Genomic DNA, 27,978 nt, shown 5'->3' with positions numbered 1-27,978 from the left:
TAACCACAAAGGGCTTGATGCCCCAGATATGGGCACCATGGGAGCGTGGTGGTTAGTGTGACACTATTACAGCTCGGAGCTTTGCAGTTCATAGTTCAATTTCAGGGTCATTGTTTTCCCCATTGAAAGTGTGGGTTTTCCCCAGGCACTCCGGTTTCCTCCCACAGTCTAACGACATACTGGGCAGGTTAATTGGTCATTGTAAATTGTCCCATGATCAGGCTCGGGTTAAACTGAGGTTGCTGGGGCAGCGCATCTCAAAGGGCCAGAAGGGCATGTTCTGTGCTGCATCACTAAATAAATAAAATTAATATACGGAGATAATTTGCCACATCAGGGGCTGGGGGGGAGTTCACTCCACACAGAGGAATTCAGCTACACTAGACTACAAATTCTATTAACCATTTGGTTGAAAGCAAGATCCATTTAGAGCAGCAAGCAATGATATATCACAACAGTATTTGATTTTCACGTATCAGATCCAGAAACACACATCAACATTTATAGCTTTTCTACTCATTCCAGCTGAAGAAATCAGCATATCTTTTGCAGCTTTGTTCCTATAGATACTGCTGTCCAACTGCGACATAATTAATTGAAGCAGCTGAATTAAGTTAATGTTTACAAAGAATGCTATTGTGGGACAACATCTAGCCTTCCCACCGTAAAAGGGCACATTCAGACTTAGGCCTGTACTGGAATCCAATCCACATTGTTTCTGTTTCTTAAGGTATCCATGACAACTCAGAAAGAATTTCACCAGCCAAGTAGAAAATATCTTCTGGAATAAATATGCTATTCGTAAAACGCCAGTGGTAATCATCAGAACATGGCTAATTTATATTCAAAGGTCAATTCAATTTCATTATGAATTTCCCTTCGAACAAATGAAGAATTAAGCTGTATTTTATTTACACAAGTAAGATCCAAATTCTAAGTTCTTTTACTTGCAACAAAGACCTAAAATTTCAACAGTAAGGTTCACAGATAACTGTTGCAGAGGTTTCCCCATGTTACATCACACTAAGACTAACATTGGTTATTCCAGTGCAGCAATCCTTATTGATTGAGTTCCATGTTTTGCAGGTTCCCACAATTATCCCATTGTAGCTTGGCAGGGACAGGTCAATCTCTTAAAGGTACATACTAGATTACAAGTAACATTCCTCCATTTATGAAGGAGAGCAGATACCAAATGAATCAATGCTGCAATGATCAGAGGGAAGTGGGGCAAGGTTCTTAAAGGCCAGTGTTCCCTCACAAAAACCACTGGTCCTTGTGTGGTAAAGTGTTACGCTAGTAAAATATAAAGTACTGAAACTATTTCAAAATTAATTATGTGTAAATACTTAAAATATCTTAAGGTAATTAAATGCATTCACATTTCACAAAAGATAAAATAAATGAAATTTACCTCTTTTTCACATAATCATTCCTTTCTGTTTAAATAAGTGAAGGCAGCTGGTTTAATCAGATGGAAACAAGAGAATATCTGCAGATACTGGAAGTCCAAGCAACACACACAAAATGCTGGAGGAACTCAGCAGGCCTGCTGAACGCTCTCGGCCTGAAACGTCGACTGTACTCTTTTCCATAGATGCTGCCTGGCCTGCTGAGTTCCTCACGCATTTTGTGTGCATTGTGTGTGTTAATCTGATACATGTTCTGTGGGGAGATTTTCTGTTGTAATCACAGATCTAATTAACTGCACAGCAGACCCAGATTTTCCTGTGCAAAGGATCCAAAATTTTCTCACTATTGCCATATAAAACTGTGGAAATAGCGGGGTTTTTTTTGCACAAACTTCAGGCCAATCTAAACCTGGGTTGTGATCAAAGGATACTTATTAACCGAAATCATGAGAATAGATGTGCTGCTCTTTGAAAAACTGCATACATTTTACTTCACCACGGACAGTAGACATGACGTCAGTTTAGCATCTGAAATAATTTCTCACTCCATGGCATTCAGTTATTGTGGCACTGAAGTGTCAGCCTAGATTCTTATTATTATTATTTAGAGATCCAGTACAGTATCAGGCCCTTCTGACCCAACAGACCTGTGCAGCCCAATTACACCCATGTGACAAGTTCTACTAACCCATACATAATTGGACTGTAGGAGGAAACCGGACAATTCAAAGGAAACCCACGCAGTCATAGGGGGAATGTACAGACTCCTTCCAGACAACGGTGGAATTGAAGCCAGGCTCCTGTCGCCATAATAGCCTTATGCTGACTTTGATTCACAAACTTCTAATTCTAGGGTGGCTGCTGTCAATAATGTTCCAAATCCACAGTGCATTCTTTACCTTTGATATTTTCAGTGCTTCACTCAGATGTCTTTGGATCCAAGGAGAACAGATGGCAAGTGGCAATCAGAAAAAGGGGTTGGCTGCCCAAGTTTCAGCTGAAGCCACAAGATTTAGTTGGACTTAAAGTCGATGTTGAGGCCTCCCTGATTACCCTTCCCTTCATACTGTCACCTCTGGTGGATCTCCTGTCAGAAGGACAGGATATCGTCAGGGCTTTGTTAGAGGAGTCTGGTATATTGTATGATTACTTAAATACAACTGTATCAAGCTTGATTCGCTTTTGGATATCTTTCCCAATTTAGATAACAGACATTCCACCCTGCAAAAACTACGTTTGTAATTTCAGGGAGGTAGCACCATCAATTTGCGGGAGACTCCTGGAACTTCCGGGAGAGGTGGGATGTCTGCAATAGAGTAGCTCCTTAGCAGCTAGCCAGCTAGTTTAAATAACGTTAGCTATGCTAATGAACGAATGACACTTGTTAAACTCACCTCAATATGTTTTTTACAGTCTTAATCCACCATGGGCAATAGAAAAGTCACTGTTGCAAACAGTGCAGCGAGCAACACTGTCATTATTTTTGACCCCTATTAGGCAGGGGTACACTTTAGGGTAGTCTGGGGTGACATACGTTTTATATTTTCTTTTTTTGGAACACTCTGCCATTGGCGCTCTCTCGCTCTCGTGGTCTCTCTCTCACTCGCTCTCTCTCTCTCGTGGTTGCTCTCGCTCTCGTGGTCTCTCTCGCGCTCGCTCGCTTTTCTCTCTCAAAAAAATTGATTTCCGGGACATTTTATATAATTTGCGGGCATCAGGGAACCACTTTTAATATGTGGGAGACTCCTGGAACTTCTGGGAGAGGTGGGATGTCTAAGATAATGTTCCAGGAGTTGCTGCAAAGGTTACTATGAGGATTTGAATGAAGGTTCTGAATATCTGCAGTGTGATGTGAGAAACTGAGTTAACATTTTAGCTTGATGACACTTCTAATTTCTCCAAAGGTGCTTCCTGACCATCTGGAGTATTTTCAGCAACTTCTGCTTTATTTCAGATTTCCAGCATCTGTAATATTTTACTTTTGCATAGAGGGAATGAAATTTGGGCTGGCAATTTCACTGGAATGCCAAGTACCACGCAAGAAGATTGCATCACAGAAATGCCCTCATCCATTCTGCCTGATTCTATTTGTTGAAGCAAAAAATGGAATGTGAGACTTTGGGAGCGATGTGGTAGTGAGCAGGCATTAGCAAGCTCATCAGCCTCAGATGATTCTGAGTTAGGAATCTAAGAGTGATCATGACCCTGCCTTTGTGAGCAAGGCATTCCAGTCACAAGCAAGGTTCTGTCTGAGCTGATAAGAGATCTTATATCTTAACTATGAAAGATACCTGCAGGTTGAGTGTTAGTCATTTGAAAAGGAGGGTTTCATACAAAACTGAGTTCGTATAGGTGGTTCTGCAACAGAACAAGAACTGTTCCATGATGTTGATGTCATCTGGGGAAGTCTTATACCAGAAAGCAAAGTGCCAGAGTGAAGAGAAATCCCACTAAACTGTGAGGTAAATTTCCCAGTGGGCGCTGAACCACTCATAAATGTGCACAAAATGGCTGTGCTGCAGTTTGCCTGATTATTAACAATGCCGTACGATTTCTGTTTCGGAGCTACGTTGAACTTCTAGCCCGTGGTGGTTTTCCATCAGGAATACACTAAGCTTCAGCAGAGCAGTGCCGGAGGTCAGAGACAGAGGATGGAGTGGGAATGAGGCAAAGAATATAAGTAAGTGTGACTGAAATTTGGTGTCGTGTTGTAGACTGAAATAAGGTGTTCCACAAGATGGTTACTCAATACGTATTTATTCCCCCCATCACAGAGGAAATGACATCATAAGCAGCAAAATTCATATTTAAAATATTTAAATTTATGACATCTAAAGTAAGTCAAGAAAGATTAAATGCACTCAAATTCAAAAATAATAAGACTCCCACTGCAGATGGATGACATGAATACACTTTACGATAACACTGGAAAGCGAAGGCAAAGCCAATGTTATAAATAATATGGTACAGCAGCACCCAGAGGACTAAATCATTGATTTAGAGAAACGAATTTGAATCCCAACACCATAGACTGATGATATTAACTGCAAATTACAACACAATTCTGGAACTGAAGAGCTAGTGTCAGTGACTTGACTCATGAAACAACTGGATTGTTACAAAAGTCCATCCAGTTCATGAATATCTTCATGGAAGGACATTTTTTGCCGGAAGTACTAATATAGTCCAAAACTTGATTGTTTATACTACCTCTCCAGAATGTACTGCTACTGCTCACCGATATCCTTAACCCGACTACTAATGTAGAAGATGACATTAGTGGCCTGAAATACCCTGGACCCCAGTGGCATGGTCTGGATAATGACAGACTTCCTTTGAAGTCTTGCCTCCAAAACACCACTGCAAGTTTTGACAGATGGCAAAAAGTCATCCCCAAAATTGTAAGGGTAACATGGTAGTTTAAAATGCCTCTTCAACAAGCCAAAAACAATAGAATTTTAAGTATAATATTCAGTACAGTTAGAGAAATGTAGTATTTATAATAACATTAAATAATTAACCAAAAACACCCAAGCCAATTTTATTTAACCAAAACAATCAAATAGGAAGTATCTCTCTTTTGTCTCCTACCCACTTAGTAACAGTATCTATTGAAATCAATCAGTCTTGGATTCTACACCGCCTCATCTGGCCCAGATTCTCAGAGGCAATTCCGCAGAATGAACGCTGCAGAGTTTCAGTAACAGTGCTCCACTGTGGTAACACAATGCTCCACTGTCTCGGTAACACAGTGCTCCACTGTCTCGGTAACACAGTGCTCCACTGTCTCGGTAACACAGTGCTCCACTGTCTCAGTAACACAGTGCTCCACTGCAGAGCTCTACGTCTTCTGCTTTTGGTGATGCATATGAAGAAAATTGGATTTTACTAGCTCTTTTTTTTCCTTGACTAAACACCAGTGATAACTTGTAAGATCTAATACATTTTGTCTACTGAAAAGATCACTCCTTACTTTACATCCGAATTAGGGTAAGGAGCTCGTGTGAGAACTGTGGGTATGTAAGTGCCTTTACATCGATTTTCACATATCACTCACATAATCACAGGCAAGAGCTGTATGGTGACTATGGGTAAGGGAAATACAAATGCAATTAAAAGTACCTAGAGCAATATTTGTATCAAAGAGAGTAGCAAAGAGGAAATCATTTTCCAAATCTTTATCTTGTGGTGGTCAAACCTAGTTGGAGGCAACCTCAAGAACAAAGTACCTACACCAGAAAAGTGTTACAGAACTAGTTATTATCATTGAAGTCCAAACCAAGTTTAGGTGCTTCCATTCTTGACTAAAGACTAATAATTATTCTGTTTTTTGATTCTGCTCAATAGCTGAAACATAAATAATATTTTTACATAAAGCTGTGATTACATTTGCTATGTAAATATACCTACAGTGCCTTGTAAAATTATTCAGCCCCCAATCCTTTGTTCATATAAACGAGTATAACAACTAGGGATTTTAATAAATTTAACTGAGAATTTTTATTTGTGAATCACATGCCCCTTTTCATCGAAGAGCCCAAAAAACGGGAAAATTGTAAAACATGGAAAACTGAAAATAAAAAAAATGAAATGTCAGCAGTTCAAAAGTATTTATCCTCCTTTGCTCAGTACTCAGTTGAACCACCTCTCACAGCTATTACAGCCAGTGGTCCTTTTGGATAAGAATCTATTAGCTTTGCACAACGTGATGAACAAGATTTGCCCATTTCTCCTTGAAAAAATTGCTCAAGCTGTGCCAGGTTAGTTGGAGAGTAACAGTGGTTACTTTTGAGATCTTGCCAGAAATGTTCAATCAGGTTAAGGTCAGAACTCTGACTAGCCCACTCAAGAACTTTAATTTCCTTCATTTGAAGCCACACTATTGTTGCTCTGGCAGTGTGCTTTGGATTGTTTCCTGCTGAAAGATGAACTTCCTCCCCATTTTAAGCTTTTGGACAGAGGCTAGCAGGTTTTTATCCAGGTGCCTCTATATGTAGCAGCAGTCACCTTCCCATCAATCTTGACCAGATTTCCAGTCCCTGCTGCTAAAAGCCATATCCACAGCATGATACTACCTCCACCATACTTTACAGTAGGGATGGTGTTCTCTGGCTAATGCACAATATTAGATCTATACTATACGTACTGCTTAAAAAAACATACCCGTGCTGGTAAAGACTTTGCAAAGTGTCATTAGGAAGATACTGTAAGATGTGGAAGAAGGTCTTGTGGTTGAATGAGACTAAAATGGAACTTTTTGGCCTCAACACTAAGCAGTACGTGTTCACGTAGCATGAGCGAGGAGAACGCATTTCAAAATCTAGCCTATGTGTGTTTGGAAGTTAAGCACGTGTGTGCCAAATGTGAGTATATCTCTTAGTTAAGATGAGAATGATTTATTCATATTTTCGATGTTGTGTATAAGGTATAGGGTTGGTGGGATTCCAACATTGTTTAGTTTAAATTTGCCACTACCAAAATTGGTTTTGTATATTTTGTTTTAGTTATTTTCATGTTGCATATGTAACAAGGGTGTGTGATCCGAAGTTAAACTGAGATTGTAAAAGCAGGAGCTGTGTTCTTCTTAAAAATTCATTTCATCGTTTTTATTTCAATACCCTCTTTCTGCATTAAAACATCTAAAACAGATAAAGGAATTGAAGACCTGAAAAAGTATTTGTTGTCCTGCATGTGTATTTTCCACAGGCTACAAAACTAATACAGACTTTTCCAAAAAGACAACTGGCCGTAATAGCTGCTAGAGGTGGTTCAACTAAGTACTGAGTAAAAGGAGGATGAATATTTTTGAACTGCTGATATTTCACTTTTTGAATGTTTAGTTTTTCATGCTTTACAATTTTCCTTGTTTTCTGGACTCTCTACTGTGAAAAAGGAGCATGTGGTTCACAAATAAAAATTCTCAGTTTAATTGATCAAAAATTCCTGGTTGTAATATTTATTTATGTGAACAAAGGGATGAGAGTTGAATTATTTTACAAAGCATTATATATTCCACTCCTCTCCTTACCTCATGCCCCTCTTTACCCATTTTCATGACTAAATATGTACAAATAGTTCCAGTTGAATTTGTTCTGGCAATAAGTAGAGAAACATGCTTGGACTTAATAAAAGTCTACGCTTCTCGTAGGAGTCCTATATGGGATAAGTTTGGATAAAGACAACTTTACTTTTCAGACATAAAACTGACACAAGAATTGACATGTTTACTCACAAAAAATAGAAGTACAGCTGGTGAGGAAAATGGAAACGTAATATTGACACAGTAGGAATGTAATTCTAAGCCTTTTTTTAATAACTGAAGAATGAGTGTGTATGATTTTACATTCTGCACAGATATGTGGCTTTAAAAGGCAGTGTTCTGAAAGCACGCTGAGAAAAAGCTCATACGGACAGACATCAGGTGCTTAGTTACATTCATCTGCAATTTCATCCCTAGTACTACTTGAGAGGAAATGTTGACCTGTTTTAAAATGGTTACCCTATTCATTTGAAATTGTTAACCTTTTCAGTATATAGTGTAAGAAAAATATTTCAGGTGAACCTTAAAACAAGATGTTTACAATTCTACACTAAGCCTCATTAGGTGGATGATTTCAAATGTATGCTGTTCTCAGCGTTCCAATAACCTTTCACAATTGTGCTCAGACTCAAAATGTTCTCTTATATTCATTGTCAATGGGTAAGTTTAGGGGCAAAGTTAACTTGTTAGAACACAGACAAGAAAAGCAGGCATTATTTGAAATTCAGTACCAAAACCTTCAGGTGAAAATTAAAGATTTTATATTAATCCTTATGTAACTATCACAGGGAGAAAGGCACCAAGAGCAAAATGCTCTTTCTGAAATAACCATACTGCAGACAATGAATAACTTACTCCAACAGCAGACAACTATGTTTAAAATATATCTTTATTGAAACAATCATGTCCTTTTACTGCTTTTCAACTTGTAATTACTTTCAAATTCAGATCAGACCAAAAGTAAAATATTCTAGTAATTTTAACGACAAGTAATGCTTAAATGACTACTCATCTTTATTTTAAATCCAAATCTTTCTGATAAACTACTTCATTTTACTATCTGATTATCACTAAGGACTTGGTTATGTTCATTTATTTGCTTCAAATAAGAGCATTCACTGTTTTGCAACCAGAAGTAGCAAGAGCACAATTTACAAAAACTGCAGGTATCTGAAGTACATGTTTACTACACAGGTAATGTTTTTGCTCTGCCATGTTTTCTGTTCTGTGAAGAACACTTCATTTTGCTGTTGATATTGCCGAACACATAATATCAGTGGGCTAATTTGATGAATGTTTATTACGGAAACTTGATTGTATAGGAAATTAAGAGATGATTTGATTGAGTTGTTTGAAATCATATGTCAGAAGACTGACTGAAACTATGCATCTTCCATACTGTTCCAATGACCCTGTTGTCTCCTGTACTGTTTTAATGTGGCCCAAACCAAATTTCGGAGAAACTCATCTTATGTCTAGGCACATGTCTGCATTTAAAGGCTTAATGCAAGTTCAAATTTTGTTTGCAACTGACTTTGCTGGCTTATGTCAGAACTGGTGATTTCTGCTGCGTTTTTTTTCTCTACTATGAGCCACTGAGTGATACTCTAAGCATTTCCAGCATTGTCCTTTTGCTGTCAGTTCTCTGCAGTGACTCTGACCAGCATTTCACGGTTTTTGCTCATCATTTTGTTTGGTTTCTCTCCGATGATTATTGTCAGATGGGCAATAATTGACAGGATTTTTTTCTGCAAGTGCTTAAATAAACTATCTGTTTGTACCTAAAGAACAGGAAAAGGGGTTGGGGATCAAAATTATTAACTGCACTGTGACGGGTAAACAGTTTGCAAATTTCAGAATTGTGAAGAGTTTAAAATACAAGCAGAGGCCATTTGACCCCTTGCGTCCATACTAGTTAAAACAGTTATCCAGCTTAAGCAACACACACAAATGCTGGAGGAACTCATTAGCCCATGCAGGTGATGAAGGATCTCAGTCCAAAACCAACTGTTTACTCTTTTCCATAGATGCTGCCTGGCCTGAGCTCCTCCAGCATTTTGTGTGTGTTGCTTTGGATTTCCAGCATCTGCAGAATTTCTCGTGTTTGTGTTAACTAGCTTAATCCTACTTTCCATCACTTGATCTGTACCTCAGCAATACACAGCTCCTCAAATACACAAGTACTTTTGAAATGGATGAGTGCCAGACTCTGATTATCCTCCCAATTGAAACAAAGCTCACTTCCCCTCAAATTCTTCCATCATTACTCTAAATCCATTCTCTTTGCTAAGAGAAATAAGTGCTACTCTCTCAATTTTATATAATTCAATTCAGCTTTCCTTCAGCCTCTAACAAAAACAGCACTTGCTTAGTCAATGTTTCCCTCATAGTTCATATCTTCTAGTCTGGCAAAATCCTATTAAATCTCTTCTATACCCTTCTCAGTGAAAACACACCTTTCACGCAAGATGCAGTAACCAGCACTACACACAACTGTGAGGGTCTGCGTGTCATCTTAAGGAAATTTGAAACTGTATTATAAAACCACAACATTTTTCATACTATTAGACTGTATATCGTCTACTGGATTTCAGTTTGTAGAAATCCAGTATTTGGACATCAGCAGATTTCAATGAGTCTCCTTTGTTAACAACCAGAACCATCCTCTGTCCTTCATGGCTTTTTGATTAGATTTTAAACCTAAACTTTTAATGCTAGAGTACACTGTTCTCTATTACACCAAAGCTTTTCCTTGGTGAAACTGCCCACATTAGTGCTTGAAGATCTAGTTCAGATGCTGATCTGGGGTCGCATTCTGGATCTTTTACCAGAGTGACAATTGCACATTTCTGATACCATCTTTGTTAGCAGATGTGCCAGTTCATGTGTGATATCAATAGAATTTCATGTGTGATATCAACAGAACTCGAAGCTATTTCTCTTTCTCATTCCTTAACTAATTCATCTTTTCCAAATGCTCACCAATCAGATTTCAAGATAGTTTCAAAGATTTCTCCAACAGCAGATGTTAACTCAAATGACTACAGGTTTCCATATCCCACTTTGAATAACCGAGTTACATCAGCTGCTTTCCAATTCTGGAGAATGTCTCTAAAAGTTACCAAGCCTTCAAAAATGTCAGTGTAGGCTTATACTTGTATTCAGCTGAACTTTCTTTGAAAATCTAGCCAAAGAATTCCTATTGGATTAGAGATGTATGATTTTCTTTCTATTTCAAATTGAATCCAAAAGGCCACATTTCATTCTCTTAGATAGTTAAACATATTTCATCACCGTGTGCTGGTGAAATCTTGACACTTGTCAGATGGAAACATTTTAAGCAGACTTGAAAGGATGGTGAAACTGTGATTAGAAAATAGTTGCGAATAAATGTTGTGCATTCTATATAGATCCTAAAAATGTTGTTTTAATGCAGGATTCAAGTGAATCACACAGTGTCCACGACTCTGGAATTCCCAGCAAATCAGGTGGAAGAAAAGTTGAGGTGCAGAGGTACAAATTCTTTTAAAATTAATCTAGTGACATTAATTTTACATGGTTGCCACACACCTCTTTATTTATGCAGGCCAAACAGACATGTTCTTCAGTCTACAGGACATGCACCAAAGATTATCTATGGGGCTTCTGAGGATTATGGTCATACAGAAGTCAGCCAAATTCTGTCAGCCTACAAACCGAATGAATGGTGCCAGCAACGTGAGCCAACAAATGCTCTGCTGCAGCAAAATTACCACCAAATGTTACTGAAAAGTGGTTGCAGAAGAGGCCTTGCAGAAGTGAAGATCTCAACCTGCACCAAAAGCAGGGGTACACAAAGAAAGTAAGATTTGTCTGGATCCCTTTAGTGGTAGGTATTTTTGAAAATCTCATTGCATATGCTGAAATCTTGTTTTTTCTCTCATTGGTCATGTTGGGTAATGGACACTTGCACATTAATAACAGACAAAAGTAATCTCCTGTGGTCAGAACCAAATATTAAGACTGAAGACTCTGCACTCAGGTTGATCACCTAATTTTAATCAGTTTGATCTTCCAGAGCAAGAATTGATTCAGGATGGTCCTTTCTGTAAACCCAGAGGAAGATCAAATCCAGTTTAAACCATTATGGTTTAAAATAATGCAACTCCCAGGGTCAGAAAGTACAAACAGTTCTTTCATCTCGTGCACATTAACTGGATTAGTTCTATGCAATCAAATTTCACAGAACTGCATTAATTAAATACTGCAGCCTACCACTTCTCACGATTCAAGTTTATTTGCCACATGTACATTGAAACAGACAGTGAAATGTTTCAATTGTGTTAACAACCAACATACACAAGGGTGTGCTGAGGCAGCCTGCAAGTGTCTCCACACATTCATGCCAACATTACATGTCCATAATGCTCAGCAGAACATCACAGAACACAACATGCAATACAACAACAGCTAACAAGTCCCATTCCTCCCTCCAACCCATGCAATCACAGTCCTCTAACCCCAAGTGTCTGTATTATTTGGCCTCCACTGGACTCGGATTCAGACACAGGCATGCAGACATTAGGCCTTCGACTACTCCAGTGGACTCACAAAGATTTGCAAACCTGTGGCTCCAGCCAAAGGGCCTCAACTTCCAGATTGCTGACTCGACCCTCGGGCCTTGATCCTTGATCCTTGGCACACAGGGCCCGCCGATCATCGATCGTCAAACACTTGCCAATAACGGGACGCCGAAAACTAGGCCTTGAACTCAGGTCTCACTGGTTTGCAAACCGGAGGTGGGGGGTGAAGTCATAGGATCTTGTTCCTCCTGCCACTCCAGGAACTCCAACTCCAGGAACCACCAACAACTCACTGATCCTGGGGAAGCTACCAGCCTTCGTACATGCTGGTCCATTACCTGGACGTCCCAGCCCGGTCCACAGATGTCTTATATCCACATTGCTTGCCCTTCGAATGCAGAGTGGATACTTAAGACTCAAGTCTCCTGGCTGTCCTCTCATTCTTCTAATTCCCCACACCCCAGTCCCTAAAACCATAACCTGACCCCTAACTTCCTTCAGAGGTCGCAGCTTGGCACCATCTTGAGTCCACCATTTAGGAAAAAAGGAATACCTTCAGTCTTGCCACTTTATCCTCAATATCAAACAGGGTAATAAGTAATACTTTATTAAAGCTTCTACTATTCTATAGAATTTTATCCAAAAGAGAATGGTCATGGCTTATACTCTTTAAGTTTAGCCATCTCTGGAAGTGATTCTAGCTACTGTTTGAGAACCCTGATATTACATGTCTGAAGCATGCACAGCCTGGGACTGCCCAGTGTTTGGTGTCATTCGAATTGTCAATCATTTGAATATTTGAAAAGTGGAAGCATTGAAGGAACCAGAACACGAAAGTCAGAGTACATGTATCAGATAAATATATTTAATGCATAGTAGGATTTCAGCTAAAAGCTGTTGTTTTACAATTGATGAAATCTAAAAATATTGATTCACATGTGAGACAATGTCACTTCACATTTAGTGTGGACTCAGTTTTTACAATAACCTGAAACATGGGCTAAGCTATTAGTATCGACTGCAGAGTTGGCAGAGCATTTAACTCATGATTTAAAAAAAGTTCCAGGTGCCTTTTCACTCTTGAACTTGGTCATCAGTTCCTATCTTATGCTCATTGCCCTTGTGTGATGTGTTGGTAGCTTCTGAGATTTGTTAGGAGCAGTGTATTTCCAGAGCAACTTCTGCAAGCTGACTCTTGCCAGCAAGATGTAATGCAACTAATACAACAAGGTAGTAATTCAATTTCAGCTTTTCATGTGCATGACAGGAAGACATATTGTAAAACTGTGCACTTACAGTTCAATATTTCTTATCCATTAATTGTACTGGATGGAAAAAAATCACACGTGTTCAAAATTGGCAGTGTCCCAATACGTGCTCATGGAAAGCTTCATGAGCAGAGAAGCAACTATTTTGCCTCCAAATTACTGTTTTTGATGTAACAGAAGAAGTTCATCCCAGTTCTTTTCCACACTCTTCATCTATCTTCCAGTTTAAGATGGTGCCACCGAAACACAGGGATGGCTTGCTGGCAGCAAACAAAACTATGAGCTACATTATTAATCACATTTTTTCTGGTAAATAACCACTGCAATCAATAGCCTGTAACCTCCCCTCCAGAGCTGAGCTATTGAACGGTCTGTACAACCTGGCATTGTTGCGGTGTGAACTGAAGTCTCAATGGTGCAGAATGGCTGTGGTGTGGCGTGTATGAGCCAAATCAAGGCAGTGGGCCTTGGGCCTGAGAGCAGGGAATGAGCGCTGTTCATCCAATTTAAGCACTGCGCCAGATTGGAAGGACCAGATGTGGGCTGAATTGAGGCAGTGGGGCCTGGACCTGAGAGCATATCGAAGTCCGCTGTTTGGCCAATTTAAACGCTGGACAAGATTGAAAAGGTCAGGGTGCCGGGGCCAGAGAAGAGGGATGGGCTGGAGTTCAGCTTGCTGCTCGTAAGGATTACTCGTCTCTGGGCTGAACTAAGGCTGTGACCTGTAATTAACGGGCTCCTGGATCAGCCGTGACTGGTTTTACGGCTGTGGACACACTTTTGTGAACTTCAGTTCTGGATTCCTTTTATTATTTGCTCAATTTGATTTTTTTTTTCTGTACATTGGGTGTTTGATGGGTTCTACTGGGTTTCTTTGTTCTGTGGCTGCCTATAAGAAGATTAAGCTCAAGGTTGTATATGGTATACATACTTTGATAATAAATATACGTTGAACTTTGATGAATGTATGTGATATGCGAAACATTTTGCAAAAATGTCAGTGGATCCTTAATACAATTCCCAAGTGACCACTCTCTGTAAGCAAGCTTTGCAGATAATGAGGGCTCATTTTAACCTTTGGCACTCATGTAGTGAATTGGCAGAATGGAATACCCATAACCGAAAAGACAAATTACTCCATGGAGTGTCTCAGCTGGGTACAATCTTGTCTGAACTGACAAGCAAATGTGTGCAAGCCATATGGGACAGAGGTCAGAAGCGAGAATTGCAATTTAATTGTTTGCCCCTTCTTAACTCAAGCTTAACACAACCAATTGTTGTAGCGCTGGCATTGCAGCACCAGCTAAACTATGTTCAAGTTTGACAACTGATGGTTGGTAACATTCTAATCAATTAAATACTAAGTACTAATACTAAAGTGAAATACTAATTTTATAATGTGTAATAAACTAGAGAAATATCCAGCCCACACTTATGTATGATATTTATCACATCCAATTAAAGGAACATTATTTCCAGTCTTATTTGGTCAAACATTAAAATTGAGAGCTCACCAACCATACCTGTCGAAAGCTATTCTATCCAGGAGAGGTTCGAGCCAGCCATTGTGACACTCGCAATGGGAGTCCATGAAAATCAAGACATCCCCTGTTGCCCGTGCAGCACCAAGCATACGACCTCTGATCACTCCCAATCTTCTATTGCTGCGAATCAACCTGACACCATCCAACTTAGAAATATATTCACTCAAAGCTGCCTTCAGGTGCCCTGTGTATAGGAGAAATAAATCACAGTTCCACTCAGTTTTTGATAAAATGCCATTTCTCTTTATTTTTTTTCAATGTGTTAAAGGTAGAATTATTTACATCTCTATTGGGAAGGGAGTAACTTAATCCTGATCAATTACCCAACTGAATAATTGAAGATGCAATAAATATTCCCCAAACCTTATTTCTCCTACAGACTATATGTAATCTGTTTTATATGAGCTCTGCCTGGCCTTTTCTAGGAACAGGGTAGCTTTTTGCAGTATGGAAGAACAACTGCAGCTGAGTTCTGACATTAAACCTTTCCTCCCGACTGCTGTCAGTAGGCAGAATTCTAGGTTGTAAAGATTCATTCTGTCAATCGAAGCATCTGCAAGAGTGTTCATGGGAAACAAAGCAAAAATATTGCTTTTGGGAAGCGTCATTTTCCAAAGACAGGACAAGATATGGTACAGTTTGGTTAGCATACTGCTATAATAGCACTTCGTACAGATCTGTGCTTCTGTAATACAGTTGTGATACTCAGAAAAAAAATATCAGTGCAAAAGTAGAATGCATTGTTTGTAAACACTTTATATTATAAATAATATAAAATGTGAGCATATTACTGAATTCAATGGTAGCAGGATTCTATATCACAGATCTGATCACAGCATAATTGGCACTTTGACAAAAATGTTTTTGCATTTCATTTTCATATACTGTATAATTTTCAATTGAGATACAGCATGAAACTTACAGAACAAGAATTAAGTGTTTAGCTTCATAACATACATCTAAAGATTAATTGATTCCCTCAACAGCTTCTCTGCCTGACCAGACAAATTACCAATCTATAATTTGCCAATATTGATTAAGAGAGAATATTGCCCACAGAACTGCACTACTTTGAATAGTACTTTATGATCTTAAATGCTCACATACACTGGTTGACCAGACTCTGTTTTAGTGGGCAATCTAAATTGTAATTATTTCACCCTTTGGAGGATGGATTGTGGGGAGGGGATAGGGCTTTAGCTCAAATCAGCCACCACACCTTTCAATAAGGTGACTGAGCATCGTGCCAAAATGATTGAACACTTAAGGAAAAGAATAGAACACATTTTAAAAGTTATTAAATCTGTGACATTAAAGCAAAGATTATGGAAGAATTCATGGAAATTGATATTTAAGGAATTTTACATATCAAAGTCAGACAGCGATTTACAAGCAGGATTTCTGAATTTACCCTATTCTCCAAAAATATGAATGTGGAGAAAAGCTTATACATTGTACCTTTACTGTACTGATACCCACATGTCCTCCGTTATGTGTGCTCATATTTTGTGGAATTTTAGTATGATTACCTTTTACAGCTTTATTGAAAATCATAATTTCAGTCTAGAGTCACAAAATCACACAGGCATGAATAACCAAGATCTCTTAACATGCATGCAAGTATCCTGTGGCTCATTCCACCTAATTGGCCATCAAAACAGTCAGTTAGATGTTGTATAACAAAGAGTAAATCCAGTCACAATAAAGCAGTTTTCTTTTTTCATGACAGAAGTAAGAATGTGAGTGGAGTAAAAGGGGAAATGAAAGAGTGGAGGAAAGGTATTCTGTTTTTCGTTAAAGTATATTTTAAAATACTTTTATTTCAAGGAGTTCTTGAATTAACATTAATTATTTGTAAGTATGACTATATCTTTACAATTTTGTGACTTGGATCTTGCTTGGATCTGACCAATCACATGTAAATTGGCAATGATTTTTTTAAAAAGTTGCCATTAGTATCTCAAAAGAAAATGTCTGCAGAGTCGGGAAAGGCAAGAGAGTGGGGTTAGCTGAAGAGCTTTCACATAAAGCTGATATGGACTTGGACCAAATGGCCTCTTCCCATGCTGTGACCATTATTTGTGTTGGTGAAGAGTACATACCAGAACAATTCCTTCAATAATAAAAGCTTAAAATGTCTAGGCATAAGAAGGGTGGAAAAATAGTCCTGCTCCACTTCCCCCTTTCCCCAGCCAATGGTGATAATGCTCACCAGGAAGCCACTGGTCCACTTGGATGGGACACCATTTTCAATTGATTGCCCAGGCTCCTGCTCAGTATTAAGAGTGTAATAGTATTTTTCTTTTTTCTCTCACTGTCACATAAACACCCATTTTGCTATCTATTGCACTTCCCTTTGAAAGAATTACCTTGGTTACTGAGGTCGTCCACTAAAATGATCTCCTTCAGAATTTCTTTTGGGACTGTGTCCATAACACTGTTCACTGTTCTTAGAAGCGTGGACCAGGCCTCATTGTGAAAGCAAATTATGATGCTGGCACTTGGCAGATTCTGACTGTATTCCTGCTGTAGGCATCTACATACAAAGTAATGAGAGAGTCAGCTCAGTCCAGTTAGCTCACACCAACACAGCACAACTCACTGACTGGGTCTTCATACTGGAAACAAACATGATTAGTAGCCGAACATGGATCTTCTGTTGTTTGTTTTAGGACAGTTAAATCTCGGTGGCTGGGTAACCATTGCAAAACTATAAATTAAGGTGTCTAGTTCTGTCCTTTATCATGGTTAACTTACCTTGCATCATTCTATTTTTAATGATTTCTCTTTTTATTGTGCTTGGAATCCACAGGCTTCAGTAAGTTTAAAGCTCAGGTGCAAGCCACTTAAATAATGACTATTATTGTCCAGCTTTTACCATTTCTACAGAAAAAATTACCAAAAATATTCTCCTTTAAGAACATTTATATGACTAAGAACTGATTAAATTATGATTGTTTTAATTTCCATGTATAACAGAGTTTTTATTGCACTTAAATCAATTGCAGATCTTTCAAATATTGTTGCACAAAGGAGCAGCTCAATAGTGAGCACTTTGTTGTTCTGATAAAATATCAACTATCCATGTAACCTGATTTATAGTCTGCAAATTGTATTTCATTAATTTGGATTCCTGGAAATTAGTGATGATGCATTATTCTATCGGGGTACTAATAATACTGTATACAAAATTTTGTGAGGCTGCACTTGTAGAAAATAATATGCGGACTGGAACAAAATGTGAGGAAGAGATAACTGAGGGCACAATTACTCTAGACTATTTGATTTATTTTCAGTTATAATTTACATTATATAGATTCATTTTGTCAGCTACTCAGATCATATAGATTCACAACAGACGGTATCACAAAGTAACCTGAAGACTTGTAAAACAAAACTATCACCTCTCACTACTAAATATTGTTATGCCAGTTTGATAGGTGACCACGTCTAGTGCAATTTAATAGTTTCACAATGTTCATGGGTTGAAGAGAGTGGAACTTTGGAATGAATAATATTTTTTATTCAAACTGTGCCTTCATCTTACAGGAGAAAAGAGCTTATTACTGAGGAGAAATATTTACTATCAATTTTTTTTTAGCAGCAAAGTGGTTTTTGACATCCCTTGGTGTCAAAGCCATCAGAGAGGCCTCCTATTTGTCCATGAAAGATTTCAGTTTCAAGAAAGACCTCAATTTCAGGCTGGTTTTGAGAACCATTGAAGAACTGCTCAACCCAAGGAAACTGTATAATTGATTGGGCCATCTGCATTAGCCAGTTGATAATAGTTTATGTTTCAAATGGCACCGGTGCTTACTAAATGTTTTTATAAAACTGTGGCAAAATAAGATATTTAGAATAAGAATAATTGACCATAGTCTAGCTATCCCTTATAATTCTTAAAATTCAAAGTTGACAATATGCATTGTGCATGGAATCCTAAAGGACATGTTCAAAATGGCATGTGATCTTAGAACATTATATAAATCTTTCCTTGATTTGTCTCAGCAAAATGTTAGCATCCCTAGAAAGATGAATTTCTATTCTCCATTCTGTTGATTTCAATTGGTCTTTGGCTGATATTACCCTATGAAAACTGACCGGTTGAATGTAGAGCTGAGACTTCAGCAGTCATTTATAACAGGGATCAGACCTGATTATTTCAAGTATCAAATAATACAACTTCATCTAAATTTTGGATCAGAACCACAACAGAAAATGACATGAAAAACAAGAATGGTGCAAAATAGTATTTATTTTTGAAATAATCAGGAATGTTAAATGTGCTGAACACAAGAAAACTTGCAGATGCTGGAAATCCAAACAAAATGCAGCAGGTCAGGCAGCATCTATGGAAAAGAGTAAATAGTCCACATCTCCAGCTGAGACCCTTCATCAGGACTGGAAAGGAAGGGGAGGTCAGAGTAAGAAGGTGGGGGGAGGGGAGAAGGAAGTACAAGATGGTAGGTGATAGGTGAAACTGGGTGAGGGGAGGGGTAAAGTAAAGAGCTGGGAAGTTGATTGGTGAAAGAGATACAGGGCTGAAGGAGGGGGAATCTGATAGCTGAGGGTTGAAGGCCATGGAAGAAAAGGGAAGGGGGAGGAGCACCAGAGGGAGGGGACGAACAGGTAAGGAGATGAGGTGGGAAAGGGAAACGGGAATGGGGGAATGGTGAAGGAGGGGATCTTTACCAGAAGTTTGAGAAATCCATGTTTACGCCATCAGGTTAGAGGCTACCCCGACAGAATATAAGGTATTGCTCCTCTAACAGGTCGGAATGGAAAGTAGAATTGAAATGAGTGGTCACCGGGAGATCCCGCTTTTTGTGGCGGGCAGAGCGAAGTTGTTCGTCGATGCGGTCTCCCAACCTACTTCGGGTCTCACCGATATACAGGCGGCCACACCGGGAACACCAGATACGGTCGACGACCCCAACAGACTAGCATGTGATAGCTGTGAGAGTCGGTGGGCTTATAAACGATATCAGTAGACAGACTGTCTCCAAAGATGGAGACAGAGAGTTCGAGAAAGAGGAGAGAGGTATCGGAAGTGGACCAGGTAAATCTGAGGCAAGGGTAGAAGTTGGAGGCGAAGTTGATGAAGTCGATGAGCTCAGCATGGGTGCAGGAAGCAGCACCAATGCAGTGGTCGGTGTAGTGCAGGAAGAGTTGAGGAGCGATGCCGGTGAAGGCTTGGAACATTGACTGTTCCACCTAGCCGACGAAAAGGCGGGCATAGCTGGGACCCATTCGAGCGCCCCTACATGTCAAATATGCTTTTATTTGTGGCGTGATTAATTTGAATGTGCTTCACACTGAGGATTATTCCAAATGTATTTTAACACAAGCAATGAAATGAAGTACGTAGTTCACAGCCAGCATTAGTTGTGCCGTGTGTAAATCCACTTTTAACCAACATTCTCCGCAGCCATCAATTTACTCTCGCTATGCAAATTCCAAATGAACGATTTTTCAATTAAATAAAAAGTATATTTTATTGTTACGCTCTTGAAACATGTTAATACTGATACTGAAGACTTTGAAATCAGTAATGAAATACAAACATTATTTTCGCGATGAAATGCATACATTTAAGTCTAATTTTGACATACCCCTTTTATAATTTTCTCTGTGCTATCTTTAAAATTCAGTTTCTATTTTTGCATCCAATTTTTAACCAACGCTGGTATACTATGAGAGGTACACTAATGGAAGCATCCTGCCGCAACACTAAATGAACGAACTTCCCACGTTGTTTGAGTTCGTTAGTTCAGTGATTCTAAAGAGTTCCGCCAAAAGTTTCTTCTGTCAAGGAGAAGAAGCTTTCTTCTTCCTCGGGAGCGACCTTCGTCGTCGTTCGAGTTTCCGGACTGGTCCGTTCAAATGACGGATCTCCGACTTGAAACAAAAATCTTTTCACGGTTGCTGCTCGACCGGCTGAATCTTTACGGACTTTTCATTCCTGTTTATATTAAAAAATTTCATTCCTGTTTATATAGTTTGGTTGCACCCACCGTTCAAGAATTGAGATTCCACCTCAACCCACGCAGACACTGAAAATCTCAATTCTGCAGCAGGATTAAAAGTTTTCCCAATTCTGTTGCCGCTGTGATTTACATCACAATCTCCCAAAAATATTGCATCTTGTTTGCTGCAGAAAAACACCCTTTGACTGAAAGAAGTAGCCCCTGCTTTGTAAGGATTGCGGGCAAAAATAACCGATCGCATAGTAAACGTTGTGAATTTGAATGTAAAATGCTCTATGTACTTTAATGCGAATGTAATTCCGTAGCAGTAAAATACAACAATGCTTTCACCGACTGGGAAGAGTTTGAAAATTCTGACTACAACCTCTTTCCAGAGTTCCCCGAGCATGGGTTGACACACGAGGTGCCCTCTGCACAGCTGTGTCGTGTGGGTGACCTGATTATGTCCCTCTGACCAGGTACCCTATCGAGGGCATGTCTGCATCCTCTAGCGGGTGGGCAGCGGCGTTTTCGAGTGAGAAGAGAAGCACCTGTACTTACAAAGGGTCGCGTACCTCGGGTGGTCTCCGGTGCAGGGAGATCCGCTCGCTGACAACCTCGTTGAAGCCTCTCATGCGCCGCTCGAGTGTCGGGAGACGTCCGGCGCGCCGTCCGGGCTGCGAGGCGGCCGCTCCCCACCGTCCTCGTTTACCTGCCCTCACCAGCCGGTACACCCTCTTTTTCCTCTTCCCACTCCTCCATTCCCCAGTCCGGGAGCTAGCCGGCCCCTCCGCCGCCACCATCACCTTGTCCTCGGCGAACGGCTCGGGGGGAGGCAGTGCCCGACCCGGCGGCCCGCTGACCGCCACCGTGCCCTCCTGTCGGTGCTGTCCAGGCAACGGGTCGAGCCACAACACGGCCAACAGTAGCACTAAGGCCAGTGGCATCCAGAGTAGGGCGAGGGTCGGGCAGCAGCCCCGCCGCTTGCCGCACATGTTGCGAGGCAACTGCCAGCCCGCACGTCTCAGCCAGCGGCATCTCCCCGGGGACATCTCCTCATCTTCGACTCCCTCGCCAGCTCTGGTCGGAGCCGTCGGGAATGCAGGTGCGCCCGGTCCGTCAGCGGACACACTAGCTGGCAGGAAGGTAGGCACGGCTCCGGCTCGGAATCGTACAGCGCCCTTCGTGCCGCGCCCGCAACGCGCGTGATCCCGGGTTGTCAACTCGGTTCCTCATATCCTCGCTGGTCTGAGCAGCAGATGCACCGACACCGCCGCTGCTCTCCGGCAAGGCGGCGCTCCGGGTCCTAGTGTCCACGACACCGCCGCCCAGGGGAGCACCAATGGATCATATGCAGTTGCAGATCCGACTTTGTTTTAATGGGAAATCTGTTATAATTCTGAATTGGCTCATCGGAAGAAAACAAAAATGGCAGGTTTTATTTAAAGATATTAGTGAAAATAATATGCAGCTCCTAAGGGACCGAGTTAGGGAACTGGAAACGCAGCTCGATGACCTTCGCTTGGTCAGGGAGAGCGAGGGGGTGATAGAAAGTGGTCACACCGGGGCCACAGGAAACAGACAAGTGGGTCACAGTCAGGAGGGGGAAGATGAAGAGTCAGGTACTAGAGAGTACCCCTGTGGCTGTACGCCTTGACAATAAGTATTCCTGTTTGAGTACTGATGGCGGGGGGTGGGGGGAACAGCCTACCTGGGGGAAGCAACAGTGGCCGTGCCTCTGGCACAGAGTCAGGCCCTTTGGCTCAGAAGGGTAGGGAAAGGAAGAGGATGGGGGCAGGGATAGGGGACTCTATAGTTAGAGGGTCAGACAGGCGTTTCTGTGGACGCAGGAAAGAAACGCGAATGGTAGTTTGCCTTTCGGGTGCCAGGATCCGGGATGCTTCAGATCGCGTCCAAGATATCCTGCAGTGGGAGGGTGAACAGCCAGAGGTCGTGGTACATATTGGTACCAATGCCGTAGGTAGGAAAAGGGAAGAGGTCCTGAAAAAAGATTACAGAGAGTTCGGAATGAAGTTGAGAAACAGACCGCAAAGGTAGTAATCTTGGGATAAATTGCCGGGACCGAATGAGATGTACCCCAGGCTACCGTGGGAGGCGAGGAAGGAGATTGCTGAGCCTCTGGTGATGATCTTTGCATCATCAATGGGGACGGGAGAGTTTCCGGAGGATTGGAGGGTTGCGGATATTGTTCCTTTATTCAAAAAAGGGAGTAGAGATAGCCCAGGAAATTATAGACCAGTGAGTCTTACCTCAGTGGTTGGTAAGTTGTTGGAGAAGATCCTGAGAGGCAGGATTTATGAGAGGTATAATATGATTAGGAGTAGTCAGCATGGATTTGTCAAGGGCAGGTCGTGCCTTAGGAGCCTGATTTTTTTTTGAAGAAGTGACATTGATGAAGGAAGAGCAGTAGATGTAGTGTATATGGATTTTAGCAAAGCATTTGATAAGGTACCCCATGCAAGGCTTATTGAGAAAGTAAGGAGGCATGGGATCCAAGGGCACATTGCTTTGTGGATCCAGAACTGGCTTGCCCACAGAAGGCAAAGAGTGGTTGTAGACGGGTCATATTCTGCATGGAGGTCAGTGACTAGTGGTGTGCCTCTGGAATCTGTTCTGGGACCCTTACTCTTTGTGATTTTTATAAATGACCTGGATGAGGAAGTGGAGGGATGGGTTAGTAAGTTTGCTGATGACACAAAGGTTGGAGGTGTTGTGGATAGTGTGGAGGGCTGTCAGAGGTTACAGTGGGACATTGATAGGATGCAAAACTGGGCTGAGAAGTGGCAGATGGAGTTCAACCCAGATAAGTGTGAAGTGGTTCATTTTGGTAGGTCAACTATGATGGCAGAATATAGTATTAATGGTAAGACTCGTGGCAGTGTGGAGGATCAGAGGGATCTTGGGGTCCAAGTCCATAGGATGCTCAAAGCAGCTGTGCAGGTTGACTCTGTGGTTAAGAAGGCATACGGTGTATTGGCCTTCATCAATTGTGGAATTGAATTTAGGAGCTGAGAGGTAATGTTGCAGCTAAATAGGACCCTGGTCAGACCACACTTGGGGTACTGTGCTCAGTTCTGGTTGCCTTACTACAGGAAGGATGTGGAAGCCATAGAAAGGGTGCAGAGGAGATTTACAAGGATGTTGCCTGGATTGGGGAGCATGTCTTATGAGAATAGGTTGAGTGAACTTGGCCTTTTCTCCTTGAAGCGACGGAGGAGGAGAGGTGACCTGATAGAGGTGTATAAGATGATGAGAGGCATTGATCATGTGGATAGTCAGAGACTTTTTCCCAGGAATGAAATGGTTGCCACAAGAGGACACAGGTTTAAGGTGCTGGGGAGTAGGTACAGGGGAGATGTCAAGGGTAAGTTTTTTACTCAGAGAGTGGTGAGTGCATGGAATAGGCTGCCAGCAACAGTGGTGGAGGCGGATACAATAGGGTCTTTTAAGAGACTTTTAGATAGGTACGTGGAGCTTAGTAAAATAGAGGGCTATTGGTAAGCCTAGTAATTTCTAAGGTAGGGTCATGTTCAGCACAACTCTCTGGGCTGAAGGGCCTGTATTGTGCTGTAGGTTTTCTATGTTTCTGTGTTTCTATACACTACCATCTTACTTTCTGTAAGTTATTTCTCCAACCAAATGTTCTTTTTATCCTGTTTAATGTCCCTTGACTTCAACTTAGCAGAGCTACATGATGCCACCTTGACCTCAAGGGCTGTCACCCTCACCTTTCCTCTGGAATTCAGCTCTTTGATGTGACCTGGAGCAAGCTGTGGTAAGGTCCGGAACGGAGTGAATCAGTGAGCAGATCATTGGTGAGTGAGGCTCACTTGCTGATAAAACTTTCCTTTGCTTTGTTGATCATTGAGAGCAGACAACAGGAGCAGTCATTTTTTAGATAGCTCTGCTTTTTTTGTGAGCAAATTTCGATATCAGGTAGAGATGTAACTGCACTGGAAAAATTTGATGAGGAGAGCATCTTGTTCTGGAGTACAGTACTATAGCTGGGGCATTGCCTGGTTCCATAGTCTTTGATATATCCAGTGCTTTTCGTTGATTTTTTGTGCACTCAGTGGCCACAGGTACACTGATACACCTGCAAATATCTAATCAGCCAAGCATGTGGCAGCAACTCAATGGATTGATACAGTAGCTATATTTCATTAGGAGTTTGGTTTGTCACCTAAGACTCGAAAACTTCTACAAATGTACATTGGAGAGCATTCTGACTGGCTGCACTGGCTACATCACTGCTGGGTATCGGTGGGGTTGGGTGGGGGGTGCTACTGCACAAGATCGAAGTAAGTCGTAGGAACTTGTAAAATAGGCCAGCTCCATCATGGGTACCAGACTCTGTAGCATCCAAGACATCTTCAAGGACCGGTGCCTTAGGGAGGCGGCATCCATCATTAGGGACCCCCACCACACAGACATGCCCTCTTCTCATTGCTACGGTTGGGAAAGAGGTACAGAATCCTGAAGGCAGACGCTCAGCAATTCAGGAACAGCTTCTTCCCCTAGCCATCTGATTTCTAAATGGATATTGACACTCCTTTCATTCCCTCCACCAAAATGAATGACCATACATTTCCTGACATTGTATTCCATGGGCCATTTCTTTGCCCGTTCTCCTAATCTGTCTAAGTCCTTTGGTAGTCTCTCTACTTCTTTAAAACTACCTGCCCTTCCACCTATCTTCATATTGTCTGCAAATTTTGCAACAAAGCCATCAATTCCACCATCCAAACCATTGACATATATCATAAAAAAAATTGGTCCCAGCACAGACCCTTGTGGAACACCACTAGTCACCAGCAGCCAACCAGAAGAGTCTCCCTTTATTCGCACTCTTTGCCTCCTGCCAATGAACCACTGCTTATCCATGCTAGAATATTTCCTGTAATACCATGTGCTTGTAACTTGTTAAGCAGCTTCATGTCTGGCAGCTTGTCAAAGGCCTTCTGAAAATCCAAGCACACAACATCAATCGATTCCCCTTTGTCTATCTTGCTTGTTATTTCTTCAAAGAATTCCAACAGATTTGGCAGGCAAGGCTTTCCCTTGAGTAAACAATGCTGACTAGAGCCTATCTTATCATGTGCCTCCAAGTACCCTAAGTCAGTCAGCCAATCAGTCAGTGGGTGCCATCCCGAATCCAGGGTTGGCAGCTATGCACCTCCATCTTCTTCAATCTTGCGACAGCATCAAGTACAGCCTCTCCTCCAGTTTGTTCTCGCTGGCCTCCCTGGCACCGCCCGCTGCTACCCCCATCGAACTCGAGCCCGAGGCCGAGGCCTGCAACTCTAGTTTAAAACCCATCGTACAGCATTAACAAACCTTCCCATTTGGCTATTAGTCCCCCTCCAGTTCAGGTGCAAACCATCCCTTCTGTACATGTCCCACCTTACCTGGAAGAAAGCCCAATGATCCAAAACTCTTATGCCATCCTTACTACACCAACTCCTTAGCCACATTTTTAACTGGACAATTTTCCTAGCTCTGGCCTCAATAGCGTTTGGCACGGGTAGCAGTCCTGAGATTACAACCCTGGAGGTCCTGCCCTTTGACTTAGCACTTAACTCCCTGAACTCCCTATGCAGAACCTCGTCACTCATCCTACCCATATCATTGGTACCAACATGGACCACGACTTCTGGCTGTTCATCCTCCCACTTATGAACTCTAACAAATCAATCTGAGATATCCCAAACCCTGGCACCTAGGAGGCAACATGTCATCAGGGAATCTCATTCTTGCCCACAGTACCTCCTGTTCGTTCCCCTAACTAATAGAATCTCTATCACCACAGTATGCGTATTCTCCCCCCTTCCCTTCTGAGTCACAGAGACATGCTCAGCGCCAGAGACCTGGCCAATGTGATTTTCCTCTATTAAGTCATTCCCCCCCAACCCCCAGCAGTATCTGAAGTGATATATCTGTTGTTGAGGGGGATGGCCACAGGGGTACTCTGCAGGGGCTTCTAACCCCTCCCCCTTTCCTGACTGTCACCTAGTTTTCTGTGTCCCGCACCTTGGGTGTAACTATCTCTCTATATATCCTATCTATCACCTCTTCAACCTCCCAGATGATCCAAAGTTCATCCATTTCCAGCTCCAAAATCTTAACATGGATCGTTAGAAGCAGCAGCTGGATGCACTTCTCACAGTTATAGTCGTCAGGGATACTGGAGGTCCTCTGCCTTCCCACATCCTGCAAGAGGAGCATTTTACTATCCTGCCTGGCATGTCCACTATCCTAACTGAGCAGATATAAAGAAGGAAAGGGGTTAAAAAAAACTTAACCTGGAGCTTTTCCTTTCTTTTACTTTCTCTGACTGAAGCCCCGGAGAGCTAAATGAGGAAGGAAATGTGATCCAAATAACCTTAACCTTGGAACAATTGTTGGTGCCAGAAGAGGTGGTTTGAGTATCTCAAAAACTGCTGATCTCCTGGGATTTTCATGGACAATAGTCTCAAGAGTTTACGGAAAATGATGAGAAAAACAGAAAAAAAAACATTAGTGAGTGGCTGCTCTGTGGATGAGAACACCTTGTTAATGAGAGAGGTCAGAGGTGAATGGCCAGTCTGTTTCAAGCTGACAAGGAGGTGACAGTAACTCAAACAGCCCCACATTACTACAGAGGTGTGCAGAACTTTGAAGTGGATGGGCTACAGAGGTGGAAGATCACAAACCCACATTCAGTGGCCATTTGATTAGGTACAGGAGGTGTCTAATGAAGTGTCCACTGGAATGGATCAGAGTGGCTGGAGGGGTGCCTCTGTGATGGTGGAGTTTCCGGAGGAAGCCAAGGTGAAATATGGTTATCAGCTCAACAGCTTTGACTCTAGCTCTCACCTGCAGGACCTGCTGTCATCGAATATGGAGATTTATTTTCTTCCTCTTGTTAGTCACTTAATTGTCCACTGTCATTCCTGACTGGATGAGTTAGCATTACAGAATTGCAGAGCCACAATCTGATCATTTGATTGTGGGATCATTTAGCCCTGTCCATTGCGTGCTATTTAATTGCTTTGCACGAGTAGTCCTGTATTGCAGCTCCACTATGCTGCTCCCTATATTCTCTTCCGCACTTCTCGTTGGACCAGGATTGATCCTCTGGCTAGATTGTAGTGCTAGAGGGAGGGATATGCTGGGGCATAAGTAA

General features: G+C 41.5%; 1 protein-coding gene across 5 annotated transcripts in view; it reads right to left on the bottom strand.

The window, feature by feature from the left end:
* LOC134343597 (polypeptide N-acetylgalactosaminyltransferase 15-like) overlaps positions 1-22,156 on the bottom strand; it is a 68,595-nt gene extending 46,439 nt beyond the window's left edge. For all 5 annotated transcript variants that reach the window (XM_063042356.1, XM_063042357.1, XM_063042359.1 and 2 more), the window contains exons 1-3: positions 21,354-22,156; positions 17,196-17,362; positions 14,806-15,010 (exon numbers count right to left, since the gene is read on the bottom strand). In XM_063042356.1, the coding sequence (XP_062898426.1) occupies positions 14,806-15,010; positions 17,196-17,362; positions 21,354-21,844 (863 nt within the window). In that variant the 5' untranslated portion in view covers positions 21,845-22,156. The remainder of the gene's footprint in view (positions 1-14,805; positions 15,011-17,195; positions 17,363-21,353) is intronic.
* Between the last annotated feature and the right edge of the window lie 5,822 nt (positions 22,157-27,978).

The sequence above is a fragment of the Mobula hypostoma genome, chromosome 3 (genome assembly GCF_963921235.1).
Source record: "Mobula hypostoma chromosome 3, sMobHyp1.1, whole genome shotgun sequence".
Classification (NCBI taxonomy): Eukaryota; Metazoa; Chordata; class Chondrichthyes; order Myliobatiformes; family Myliobatidae; genus Mobula; species Mobula hypostoma.
This window is presented reverse-complemented; position numbering and strand designations above follow the sequence as displayed.